The sequence below is a fragment of the Pecten maximus genome, chromosome 5 (genome assembly GCF_902652985.1).
Source record: "Pecten maximus chromosome 5, xPecMax1.1, whole genome shotgun sequence".
Classification (NCBI taxonomy): Eukaryota; Metazoa; Mollusca; class Bivalvia; order Pectinida; family Pectinidae; genus Pecten; species Pecten maximus.
This window is the reverse complement of record NC_047019.1, coordinates 5,786,943-5,801,783: the sequence shown is the minus strand read 5'-3', so window position 1 is coordinate 5,801,783 and position 14,841 is coordinate 5,786,943. Positions and strand designations below refer to the sequence as shown.

The 14,841-nt window shown below is 35.2% G+C and overlaps 1 protein-coding gene across 2 annotated transcripts in view; it reads right to left on the bottom strand.

The window, feature by feature from the left end:
• LOC117326955 (palmitoyltransferase ZDHHC9-like) overlaps positions 1-14,682 on the bottom strand; it is a 38,769-nt gene extending 24,087 nt beyond the window's left edge. For both annotated transcript variants that reach the window (XM_033883757.1, XM_033883758.1), the window contains exons 1-5: positions 14,280-14,682; positions 12,584-12,744; positions 11,872-12,030; positions 4,073-4,210; positions 2,490-2,538 (exon numbers count right to left, since the gene is read on the bottom strand). In XM_033883757.1, the coding sequence (XP_033739648.1) occupies positions 2,490-2,538; positions 4,073-4,210; positions 11,872-12,030; positions 12,584-12,744; positions 14,280-14,494 (722 nt within the window). In that variant the 5' untranslated portion in view covers positions 14,495-14,682. The remainder of the gene's footprint in view (positions 1-2,489; positions 2,539-4,072; positions 4,211-11,871; positions 12,031-12,583; positions 12,745-14,279) is intronic.
• Between the last annotated feature and the right edge of the window lie 159 nt (positions 14,683-14,841).

The following is a 14,841-nucleotide window of genomic DNA, read 5'->3' as shown; positions in this document are numbered from 1 at the left end:
CAATACAATAATATTTTATTGTCTTACAACGATGAAATTAGGGCTGAATAATCTAGAAATTTCCAGATTTTTTTTTTTTATTTTCGTATAATTATGACAAAGAAACAGGCCACTTCCTGCAAGCTTTTATGTCTCAGACTCACTAATACAGTAACTAAATTCTAATGGTCTAAACTGCTGGCTGTATGCATGTTATGTGAATGAAGTGCATATTAGTCTTTATTTTAATTTCATAATTAGTTGACTCATTACAAAACAAGCATGAATGTATATAATTTATAAAAGTCATAGTTGGGAGCAAATCTAACTTTCTCATTAAATTTTAAGCTTTTCAAATGAACTATTTCCAGAATTAGTTATTGAAAAAATTAAGCTAAGTTCATGAAATAATTTTATTTCTTAGATCATTAATTCATATGAATATTAATTTCATAATTAAACCTTTAGGAACAGCTGAACTGTAAGCTGAACATTCAATCACTGATTACAATAACATTTGCTGAGGTGTTATTACATCAATATTTCAAATTCTTAAACACTGGTCACATTTTTAGGAAATTAGAGGGAAATGTAAAAACAACAAGGGCGATAACTCCAATATTGACTAGATCCGTATCATCCCAAATTACCAGAAAATAAGATGATAATTTTAGTGCTATATTTTATGTGTAATACTCTGGGAGGTTTGTTTGTTTACTTGCTGGATTAATTTCTCTGTGAACAGTTAAGGTCATTTTGAGTCAGGGTCTCCTTGAATTGTAGTAGTTGGTGACAACCTCACTGAACAATATATGGAGCAATTTGCGTAAAGTGCCTTGCTCATGGACACTGAACCATGACAGCACAGACCAGCTTGTTTCTCAGCTTTCTCAGAAACAAAATGACAGGAAGTAGAAAGAGTCAAACCTATTCACCTGAGATTACATGGCCAGCACTCTATATATAGCTAGATGCCAGATGCTTTGAAACAATAAAGACAAAACCCTGAAGAAGATCATGTTTATCCCTATCTCATTCAAACCAGGTATGTTCTAGAGTAACAGGTAAAGTACACACAAGGTACTTAGGTAACCAATTCCTCAAAATTCCATAATTTAAGACTTTTTAAGTCACAGATTTCATCTTCCAGACACCGATAAGATTTTGTGCATGGAATCCATGTCTGATTGGATTCTTACTAATCTGTGAAGAATCCAACCAGATTCTGATTTTTTTTTCTTTTTTATCATAGAATCTAACTCAGAATTTCATACAGGCAGAGCAAAGTACAGCTTATACAATATTTGTACCCAGCTGGTAAACCTCTTACTCTCGAAGATGGATCCAAGTAAAACTTTTGATAATGTCTGTATTTAACCATGTTTTGCCAAGTCAAAATAAGGATCTATTTCAGCTGAAATTGATCATTCATGTCCAAAACTGTCTGTTCAAATAACGTTCCTAGGCTTGTAATCAGTTTTGTAATCAATATTCTCTTCCTGCTCCGGGATGGAATATGGTCCAAATGTATAGCTTCATGCAATAAAATGGCTTCTTCTCTGGAAGACTAGTCATCAAAGTTCACAAAATCAATTTTGCCTATAAAATCATCATGTCTATTCATGTAAATCTACATATCCCTTAGGGATTGAAGTTCCATATACATGTAGAAACAACTAGCAGGGATATGGGTCCATAACAATGTAGTTTTGTACTGATTACATGCCTGTCAATCAATGCTGATCAAAAGGCAGAGGGAAGAACAATGAGCAACATATCTATTTATATCTAAAGTTCATGACCTTGACATATATAGTTATATCAATAGTTTATGACCATGACCAATATATTTATATCTATAGTTGACCTATCTATTTTTATCAATAGTTCATGACCTTGACCTATCTATTTATATCTATAGTTCATGACCTTGACATATCTATTTATATCTATGCTTCATGACCTTGTCATATATAAGGTATTCATATATTTATAGTTAATGATCTTGACCTATCTATTTATATCTTTAGTTCATGACCTTGACCTATCTATTTATATTTATAGTTAATAACCTTGACCTATCTATTTATATTTATAGTTAATGACCTTGACCTATGTACTAAAGACCTCCATATCATTACAGAATTACACAAAAGACACACATGTACAAGATATTAGCACCTTTCAATACCAATCAAGAGTTACAGTGGAGTCAAAAATGAATTAAACTGCTTCGTTCTTCGAGGACCAGTAATCAGTCACTAATGTTAACAGTCTAAGGTATCTTATTAAACACTTGCACAGAAGCTTAATTATCCATCAAACAACTGATTGTGTAATGAATGTACAGACTTACGGTCTAATTTCATGATTAGGGCATACAACGTACACTTCAGAACCATCTAAGTATGTCATATACACAATTGTTCTTATATATATGAAATTAAGCAGACTGCTTGATAAATATTTTAGGTAATTTAAAATATTGTTTTTCAATTCAAAAAGGATATCTAGCTGGAGAGTCCCTCATTGCATGAAGGAAATTGTCCTTTTGAGAACCTGAAAATGAAGAAACAGTATTTAAAATGTAGATACATAATATATATGTTAATATATAAGTAATGTAGATATCCTTTAAAAGGAGATCAAACAAATAACAATATTCCTGATAGGGCTTGTTTGTTTGTTTGCTGGGTTTATCCCCTATGAACAGCCAGGGTCATTTTGAGGCAGGGTCTCCTTGTAGTAGTTGGTGACTACATCACTGAACAACATACAAGAGGCCTGTCACATGCCATCCGGAGCAATAAGAGTAATAGTGTCTTTCCCATGGACACAACCTCAACAGCTAGCACAGAGCGGCCTGATATGGCAGAGCATACATAGATAATATACAAGATATATCACACTAACACATTTGTAACTTATAAATTTGATTTTGTAGAATCCTATTTCATTGTATCGATCCTGAATAAAACAGATTAGTGCCCATTTGAATTAGTCCTGCAACAATACTTGCCAAAGAAAACAATACACAGAATCTATAATTAGCACAAATATAACTTTAGTTGAAAACATTCTTTAAAATTTTAAAACATTTCACCACTTTCACCTTGAAAGTAGCTAGGTCAAGGTCATTAATTTGAACAAAGGTTCTGTAGCCTTTCATCCCATTATGCTGCTGGCTAAAAATTATGACTGACACATTTATAACCCAGACTGTCCATTCCGGTTTTAAAAAATCAATATTCTGTAACTGTTGCAGTTCCGATACAAGTGTCGCCAATCTGTCCCTGTGTATTTAAATTTGATGCTCTGTTTCATGTTCAATGATTCCGAAGGTGAGCTGCACAATATCTGATCTCCTAGTCCCTAGCGGATAAAACCTGACTAGCTACCAAACTCACGACCGTCAGTTATCACTGTAGATGTGGATCATATATATATACTGCTCTGTAAGTCACAAACACATTACCCAACTTCACTTTTTTTTCTTTCATTTTTAAAAAAATATATCAACCATTTCGAAATGCAGACAGTCGAAGCACGAACCTTTTTAAATTTTAGCAGATAGCATGCAGCAGGTCATCACCATATGGAGAAATTCGTCTGTTTAAATACAGACGGGGTGTGTTGGATAACCAGACCTAGCTAAGGCATTGTATGCCAGACACAATCAATAGATCTTGATTCTGATCCTCGATTGTTAAAACACCTCATCATATTTCAAAATGGCCTGTTATAAAAGATCAGGGTCCGATGTTATAAACCGAACTTTCATTGACTCTTCATACTTGTGTTCAATGTGGTTGAGTTCTTCACAATCAATTACAAAATGGAGTTGTGATATTTTTTTTTTTTTTTTTTTGTAATTTCTCGAAATAATATCAAAACATTTTTTCTTTCTCCCTTTTTCATTTAACTTACCTTAGTAGCATTGAAAGTGATTTTCAACAATTGTTAGTCGAACAGAAATGAATTGAGGTAGCTTAAATTGATGTAAAGGAGATCTATATTTTAAGTTTTCTGGCCATGGGGGGAGGGATTTAAAAATTGTTGGTAAAGCATATAAGCATGTTGTAATTATACTTACGTAAAATTAAATGTGTTAGCACACAGGCAAATATGTAGATACAGAGAATGGAAAGTGAAAGTATGAACAAGTAGAAGTAACGATAATTCCTCTTCCCGACGCAGTTTCCTACCCAGGGGCAGTGGTGGTCGAACCGCTCTGAAACGACACAACAGTGCAAAAGTTAATATCTTGAGAAAATAGTATTCTGAGACAGTTTCCTACCCAGGGCAGTGGTGGTTTTACTGCTCTGAAAAGACAACAGTGTATTACAAGAAGTTGATATTTCATAACTGGGAGAAAACAGTATTCTAAGATGACACAGCCTGAGAAACCATTTTTTTCCCCATGGCCATGATGCAGTCAAAAATTGAATAAGGCTTTTTTTTAAATATTGTGTTTGATTTTCCTTAATTATCGCATAAGCTATATTTTGAACTATTGCACGGCTAAAATGACTATTACAAGGTCACGTGCGATCTATTGAAACCTGTGACGTTTCGGAACTTAGTCCTACCCTTAAGCTTGGTACTGGTGTAATCGACCGATGTTCTTTTGCACAAGGCCAACATCAGTTGATTACCAGTACCTCATGTCAAATATTCTGGACTATTGCACAGACACCAATGATATATTTACTGAGTGCAAGAATTTAGATGAAAATTAAAACCAAAAATCAATAGACAACTTTTAATTGTTAATCATTATATAAATAAACTTATTTTACAACAATTGAGAAACCAGTTATATCAACTTATATTAATCACGCTTGATGGCCCCGATGGAAGCGCGCGAGGGGTCTTACTGTGGGAGGAAACCGGAGAATCCGGGGAAAACCCAGGTGGCCAGACAGGTGAGCCCATACCTTTTCATATCCGATCGTGGTATCAAACCGCGGCCGCCTAGATGAACGGCAATTTTGTTAACTCCCCGACAACCCATTAATACTTCTTCTTAGAAATAAGGAGTCATATATATATATGTAGACTGAAGATGTTGTTTAACTAATAAAAATTTGTAATGAAATGTAATTTTTCCTTTGTTTGTAGATATGATAATTACTTACACATAAAAAAAACCCAAAAACCCAAAAATTGAAAGTTGTTAAAAAGATCAAATATATTCTTGATTTATTGAATACAGTACATCTTTATATCATGATCAGTTCTAAAAGGATAATTTTAACACTGGTCATCAGACATATATATAACAATGATCTAAATAATAACAAACACATTTAATAGAGTTTAATTTTAAGACGTTATCTAACAGACACATGTACCTGACCGATGATTCCAATTAAAGGTAGTAAATAAGCTTTCATAAGTTACAAATTCTTATCATCTTATGCTTCAGAATTCATCTACCGCTCAGTTGAATATTGAAATTTTTTTTTTTTTTTTTTTTGAAAACGAACCTCAAAAACGTACCTGCGCACTATACGCGAGTGCGCACTATACCCGAATATTTACGGTAGGTGTTAATGCTGACAATTTTGAGTCAAGATCCAATTCACATATTTGACAGATAATTAATTCCAAAACCATCGAGTGCCCCATTTTATCAAACATATCATTCATCTTCGCCAACAGAATGTGTTGCCGTTATGAATTTTTAATACAATTCATTACCAATTGATGACCCTGAATGACGAGCGAGTGACAATGGTAATCGGTAGATGTTGCTGATTCCACAGGAAGACTATATGACTCAAGGCGATGACTGATCATCGCTGCTTCACGCCACCAACACCATCACCATCAAGCTAGATCATAATCGATCAATATCTATGACCATGTCACTTGTATACTCATCATCAGGCCCCAATAATGGCTAAACAAATCATAAAGGCTTATCAGGAAGTTTATACCCTAAAATAAACACATGTACAATGCAAGCTTAAGATCTTACATAAGTTTCAATTTGATATATTCAATATATCAGATTTATGAAATGAGTCTATACCGGGAAAGATCTTTTTTCTAGCAACTCTCTGATTAGCTGAAATGATCAAGATATGAGTTTCAGAAATTTCACATACATTGATTAAGAAATGAAAACAAAATTAATTGTCATGATGAACGTATACGTGAATGATGAGTTTCTCAAAATTTAATCTTACATTTCTTTTAATGAAAATGTTGTTTATAACATAACCAAGCTTGGATTAATTGTCACTTATTTTATCATTCAGCATCAAAATCCTAATTAACCCAGAAACAGCGAAATTTAATATTCAAAATGACTAAACACACTTATTATATTCAAAATGACTAAATACACTTAAACTGTTTTCAGCTCTCTTTCTTTGTTTCTTTACAAAACAAACACATCACCCAGCAGGTGGTATAATATTCCTTGACAAGGATCAATATATTAAATGCCAGACATCTGTAAATGGGCAAAATGATATATCATCTAATATTCCTCTTCCTCAATAAATCATGTATGTGTATACAGATACACCAAGAAATACTGTGTATTCCAGACAAGAAATATTTTAAGTTATATATATTGTAATTGATATCCAGAATTATAGGCCTTCAAGGACAATCTGCAGATTGTGCCCGGCTGACTCTCCCGGATGATAAATATCAATGCGAGATATATATCAGCTTGTGAAATTCAAGCTTACAGCAACATGGCTTATAACTGAAATCAATGAGAATCAGACATCACAATCTATAAATGGGAGGCTGCAGGATGTGCATTGTAGAAACCTTATTGATCAAGATTTCTCCTTATTGATCAGGCTTCCCTGCATTCACTAAAAGTAAGATATTTTAAAAGTCATGCTATCTATACGTGCAAAATCAGGTATGCGTGCGCGTACCGTGTGTAACTGGCAAACATTAGCTATAGTCTGACTTATGTTTTCAGACCTTCAGTCGTTCAATCGATTATCAGACCTTCAGAATCAATCAATTATACGTATTGTTTAAAAATGAAGAAAGCTTAGCTAATGCCCCACCTAATCTCCGATAACAGAACTAAATTTCAACAAGAGCTCCGCAAGCAGGAGCATGATACGCCCGTCATGCCAATAGTTGAAACATCAGCCAAAAACTTGTAATACATGTTTAACATAATTGCTTCAAGTTGTAGTGTGCAAACTTTTGGAGAAATTGAATAATAAATAGAAAACTTGTTACATTTTCTACACGATGCCCATATTTAGCAACGAAAGGGGCATAACTCTGCCAAAAATGATCGCGAAATTCTGTAAAACGAACTCGTTTGAGCTATTGTGCCTTCGAATATTTGTAGTAAGTTTCATAAAAATCTGTGAATAAATAAAGGCTAGAGAGTGCTAACTAGGAAAAGTTAGCAGACGGACATACGAATACGGATACGTACAGCGCAAGGTATACCATAGTATGACCCGTCAATGATGGTCGTACAAAAAGCCATTATTTCAGCTGTTTGTATACAGCTGGAGTGACTGTGAAGCATTTGACTGATCATGATCATGATATCATAACTATGGCATGGCTACACGACCCCCGTGAATTCTGACATGATCATAAGACTGCATAAGGAAAATCAGTTTTACGCAAAGAAAATAGATTACTGAATCTGACAGGTGCCAAAATAGATTTAATCCATATAGATGTTTAAAATCATCATGACGGGTACATGTACTCCAATAGTACTTTATAGCTACGTACTATATACGTATATATCTTTATATATATTCTTGAACATTTTCTTTGGGTTGGTAAAGTTAAATATGATAGAAATTATATGATGATGTTGATGACTACACTATCACCTTCATCAGATTATAATGACCAATGTGAATCATACTAGCAGTCTTATGTAGTGTCCGAGATGGTAAAAGATTTGATCTACTTTGAAGGATGTTTTGTGTTGATCATAATCCTGTTGACACCAAGTTCGAATATAGTGTGACAAGATGGTAAAAATAAAATAGAATCAAACAAGTGTATGAGATCGTATGATGTACTGTAGTTGAATCGGCTACGCTTTGTTTAACACTTGGTCATAAATGTGGGAGAGTGTGTGCCCCCCCCCCAGCCTCGTCCCTGTTTAGTATTGGACCACTGCGGCGTATCGGACACTACATAAGACAGTGCTTAGTACGCCTCACATTGCTCATTAGTCTGATGAAGGTGACATGTACAGTGTATAGTCACCGAAACGTCATCCTTTTAAATATCATATTGGTTGTGTCATATAATTTCTATCATAGCTATGTATATATACAATGTATAGTTGCAGCGTGATTATAGCACAATAGCATGGCCTAGTTGAGTCATAGTACATAATCCATTGATCATGACCATAGAGTAAAAGTCTATAAATATTAATCCAGTTGACTGGTGGCAAAATAACGAAGCAAATAAAATTTCTCTGCAACATATGGACAAACTGATAGTCCAACATCAGGACTGTACGTATATAAACTCATTTTAAATTGATGAGTCAAAACACAATACTCCTGTGGGACTATTGAAAGTCATGTAGGACAAGTTACAATCCATCACTTCTTGGTTTAATTTGGCTGTTATATATATATTATACAAATATATCATGGGTGTGTTTGCAATAGTCCAGAATATTTGACACGAGGAACTGGTAACAAATTGACCGATGTTCTATTACAGGAGACCGAAGACCGAGTGCAACAGAAGTCTGGCAGTGTTATAAGTCTGAGTGACTTATAATTAGATGCTTGAAAGGGAAGGACTAAACTCAGAAATGTCACATGTACAGGTGACAATAGTTATAGCATGTGACCAAATTCCAAAGCATCACACCCGTGCAATAGTTCAAAATATAGCTTATGCTTATAGAATGGTTTGACTTTGTATGCATCACATATAAAATATGTTTAAATCATGATCATACACCATTAATTAATCACATTATTTTAAATAATTATATACTCATAAAAAGTCAAGCATAATTTAAACTTGAAAGTTTAAAATTAAAATCATAATTGGTGAAATAAATAAAAAAAACCTTTTTTTTTCATTACGAAGATTCAATAGATCGGAAAAATAAGTAAAAATTGAAAAAAGTGATTATGCATGGAATTAATGATCATGATGAATATTTACTGAATGTATCTTTGAGTAGTACATCTTCAATCATTTTATAATACATTGAAGCATTCAAACATCTGCAAAAAAAAAATGATGGGAAATAAATCACTTTTAGGGTTTCCAGACTGATATATGACTCGGAAGAATTCTCTCAGGCTGATTATTTTTAATTAGCTATAGCCTGATAATCAATTATTTTATTACAGCTAGGGACAAGTAACACGTGAAACCATCTGATCAGGAGTTGAGCCAGTTTCTAGGGAATATGGTGGTTGCATTTATTAAGTTAGATCCTAAAATGGTACAACTTCTTTATCCATAATCCATTTACCAATCATCTGTCTTGAAGCCTTAAATCAATAAGTCTCATCTGTTAGAACTGTCAAAGATGTAGCTAGCAAGGCTCAGGAGAGATTTACTTACATATGTATATATAGCCTAGAAAAAATATCAAAGCATCAAGCTGTGTTCCATCGTCTGACACTGATTAGAATGGTCAGTCTACAACAAACACTGACAGTTCTGTCCTAATGTCCGATGTCTGACACTTGATAGACGGTTAGTCTACAACTATCACCAACAGTCGTGTCCTAATGTCTGACACTTGATAGACGGTCAGTCTACAACTAACACCGACAGTCCTGTCCTGATGTCCGACACTTGATAGACGGTCAGTCTACAACTAACACCGACAGTCGTGTCCTAATGTCTGACACTTGATAGACGGTCAGTCTACAACTAAAACTGACAGTCGTGTCCTATTGTCTGATACTAGATAGATGGTCAGTCTACAACTAAAACTGACAGTCGTGTCCTAATGTCCGACACTAGATAGACGGTCAGTCTACAACTAAAACTGACAGTCGTGTCCTAATGTTCGACACTTGATAGACGGTCAGTCTACAACTAACAACGACAGTTGTGTCCTAATGTCTGACACTAGATAGACGGTCAGTCTACAACTAAAACTGACAGTCGTGTCCTAATGTCTGACACTTGATAGACGGTCAGTCTACAACTAACACCGACAGTCGTGTCCTAATGTCTGATACTAGATAGACGGTCAGTCTACAACTAACACCGACAGTCGTGTCCTAATGTCTGACACTAGATAGACGGTCAGTCTACAACTAACACAAGACAGTCGTGTCCTAATGTCTGATACTAGATAGATGGTCAGTCTACAACTAACAACGACAGTTGTGTCCTAATGTCCGACACTAGATAGACGGTCAGTCTACAACTAACACTGACAGTCGTGTCCTAATGTCTGACACTTGATAGACGGTCAGTCTACAACTAACACTGACAGCCGTGTCCTAATGTCTGATACTAGATATATAGACGGTCAGTCTACAACTAACACAGACAGCCGTGTCCTAATGTCTGACACTTGATAGACCGCGGTCAGTCAACAACTAACATTGACAGTCCTGAACTTATGCAAACCAATATTTGACATATAATGCTAACACATGTTAACACAATGAGAAATACTGAGAAGGTATATATAAAGACAATAATGTAAACTTTAGAATTTTTCTGAATTTTCATTTGAAAAAAAAAAAACAACAAATATCTCAGTTAATGAAATGATTCCCTAGCTGGGCAACCAGTAAAGTCTTGAGTACATATTTTTGATTACCAACAATAAGATTTGGCTCTTGGTTTTGAAGTGACATGTCTATATTTGACATATGTTTGGACCTTTCATATTTATTTGACTTTTGAAATTGCTAAAAATCAAGGGTCAACTGGATACCCTTATTCCATCACTTTATACTTTCAAGGTTTTAACTCTGATGACTTATGAAAACAGTTCCAAAATGATATTGTCAATTATCTTTTTTAGTTTGCAATCAAACCTCAAAGTAAGTAAATGATGAAATATATCTAAACTTCATATACCAAGGTCATGCAGAAGTTAAAATTATCTTTGATTTATGCGCCTGTGAACAAGTGTAATGACGAGAAATCAATATTCCTCATAATGAATGGAAAATGTCAGAAAACAATGGCATTCACAATCTTGCTACAGACAAGACAAAAAGGCATCAGTTATAAAACACATAAAACTAACACAGGAATTGCCTGCACAGAAAGTTGGTTGATATTTTTCTTGACCTTCGACCTATGGACCAGTTAATAAACAATCCCATTCAAGCACTTATGGTAAGGAAAGACTGCATGAAAATAAGGTTTGATGGGCCAAAATAAACTTTTGGTCAAAAGGAAACAAATTTCTATTTTTAGTAAGTGACCTTGACCTTTGAACCTGGAAAAGAAAATCTGCATGAAGTTTGAGTTTGACCGGCCCAAGGGAACTTGAGTTATCGCACGGAAAACAAATTTTCTACATTTAGTAATAGTGATGTCCTTGACCTTTGGCCTGAAAAGCTATCCCAAGCAAGCACTTTTGGCAAGGAAGATCTGCATGAAACTAAGTTGATCGGCCCAAGGGAACTTGAGGTATCACAAATAGAAACAAATCTTCTATTTTTAGTAACAGCAACCTTAAACTTTGGACCTGAAAAGCAATCCCAACCAAGCCCTTTTGGTAATTTGAAGATCTGCATTAAGATTGAGTTTGATAAGTTCAAGGAAACTTGAGTTATTGCACTAAAATCTCTATGTGGACACCGCTGACATAGTGTTACCTACCGTATATGTTGCCTGCTTTTTGCAGACAACACAAAAATGAGAGCAGGAAAGAAACACAGTATACAATATTTAAATACGATTTAAACTTACCAACACAGTTGTCACAGAGACTGCAGTGGGAAGCCCGAGGGGGCCGAAATATCTTACAGGTGAAGCAGTACTTGAGCTTGACCACCTGACCCTTGATAACCACCTCCTTAGTTCTAGGAGGTGGCCTGTAGGTACCCGGGGACGTAGTGCTCGGGATTTCTGAAAGGAGAGGATAAGTATAACTTTTCTGACAAGAAATATAATTGCGAACAGCTGAAGAATTATCAATTTCATTCTAGATATTTGCATCTCAACTGAACAGTTTCTCAAACTTAACAATATTAAACTTAAATTTTGAATACACTTAGAATTCAATACAATTTGCATGTGAAAATATTCTAAACAATACAATTCACAGCCATGAATGGCTTGCGTGGGTAGGAATTAATATGTTATAATGTTACTGGAATACACTTTATAAACAAATATCAAAACAATCGGCTGGAACTCGCAGCACTGCTATGATGATGATGATGATGATGATGATGTTGACAGCAACGACATGTACAATCTCTTTGTTAACATGTATAGATGTACATATTTATGGATTGAAAGAAAATTTCAGATGAAGATGCAAACAGGCAAGATTACAGCTTGAACGTGAATATAACTATATAGTATTATATATATTCTACATTTGGTTATTTAAAATGATGAAAACATATTACAGAAAATCTACAGATGAGGAGACTGACAAATCTTAGCTACTTACCTATTTGTTTCTCTGTGTCAGCAGCCTCATCTGGAGTTGCCCTAGGGATGACCCCCGGGTCACTGAAGCTGGTACGGAATAAAGTGGCCATCACAAAGATAAATAATGCTGCCCCTATGGCAGGTATGGCCGGGGTGACATTGGTGGCCAGGTAAGGACAGCTGGAACAAATGAAAAGTATGTCAAATATAAATGTTTAGACTCAGCAGATAGGTACAGGTATGGCTGGGGTGATGTTGGTGGCCAGGTATATATATATATATAAGGACAGCTTGAATGACGAAATGAAGATCAACTATTAAGGTGTACATATATAAAGGTATAGGTATGGCCGGGGTAATAATAATATATATGAAGGACATGTACACCTGTATGTAACAAACACCTATACACAGAGGACACCTGTATGTAGAGAATACCTGTATGTAGAGGACACCTGTGTGTAGAGGATACCTGTATGTAGAGGACACCTGTGTGTAGAGGACACCTGTATGTAGAGGACACCTGTACATGTATGTAGAGGATACCTGTATGTAAATGACACCTCTAAGTAGAAGATACCTGTATTTAGAGGACACCTACATATGTAAAAGACACCTGTATGTAGGGGACACCTGTATGTAAAGGACACCTATATGAAGAGGATACTTGTATGTACAGGCCTAGGCCAACTGTTCCTAGATCGCTAGAGGATACCCAGTATCACAGCAGACACCAGCTGTATGTACCTGTATGAAGAGGATACCTGTATATAGAGGACATCACTGCTCATAGCAGACACCTGCACTTAAATTTAAAGGGCACCTGTTCATAAGGGACATCTGTATGTAGAGGAATATGGGTCATAGCAGACACCTACACTTAGAGGACACCTTATACAGAGGACACCTGTATATAAGGGACACTTGTATGCAGAGGATACCTGTATGTAGAAGACAACAAATCGCAGCAGACAACTGTATGTAGAGGATACCTGTACATAGAGGACACCTGTACATAGAGGAAACCTGTACATAGTGGACACCTGTACACAGAGAGCATATTTATGTAGCCATGTACACCTGTATGTAGAGGACACCTGTACTTGGCTACTAGAGGACACTTGTATGTAGGGGACAACAGTACATATATAGAAGACACTGGTTCAGTATAAGCAGACACCTGTATGTCGAGGACACCTGTATGAAGAGAAAACCTGCACATAGAGGACACATGCCATTTTATGGAAACAGTGACGTGGTTGGAGTAGAACTACTCTTTATAAGATATTGGTTTTTTTTTCATAAAAGTTATCATGAATTGTAAAAAAAAAAAAGATGAACTGCTGACTTTGCATTTATAACAACAGCAGGCCTTAATTTATATTGCTTCATGCATATCGGCCCTTTTATAACTATCATTTCATATCTGACACAACACAATAACTCATTTTAAAACCAGAATTAAGTGAACTTTAAATACAGGAGTTAATTGGGAGGGGCCGGGGATTAACTTGGTATAAAAATATGTCATTATAAAGATTGGTGTAAAATGTAATTATATGATGAGGATTTCATGAGAGTAGACATAAAAATCAGTTAAAAATCAAATAGAAAATAAGCAATTAGAAGATAAAGCACATGACGACATTTCGTAATCGAAAGGTTAAAAAATGGGGTCGACACTCGGGGTCACGTCACTAGTACTGTTTACTTACTCGAAACCGAAAAATAGGCCGCATGTCACAATGATTAAGGTGCATGTGAAGTAAAATATGCCAGTCTGTCTGGCCATCATAAGTCTGCCATTGCAGCAGAATTTGTTCTTCCCTGGGAACACCTCCCAATTCCGCAAGGATTTGGAAAGGTTCTTGTTTTTTGGTGTAATATCGTGAGGATTCATCGCGACAGCCACATACGTCGGATCTTTCATTACCCGTCGTACAACTTCAGGTTAAATCTGATACCCTTAACATCATATACATAGGTAAATCAACCCCTACTGATGTTAAAGTCACTATGATGTCCGAGTTATATTAACACATATACACAATCCAGAGATAAAATTCTTCATAATGATATCCATTCTGTTGTACAGGAAACCATCATTTGTTGTTGATCATTTATGCACGGCGCATGCGCGTATAAACATTAGGCAATATAGAAAACAAAAGAAACAAAAGAAAATCAGTTTGGGCTCAAATAAAGAACATTTGTTGCGAAAAACATTTAAATTATATGAAGTTAACAATTTTTAATTTATAAGTTAATTTGTAATGA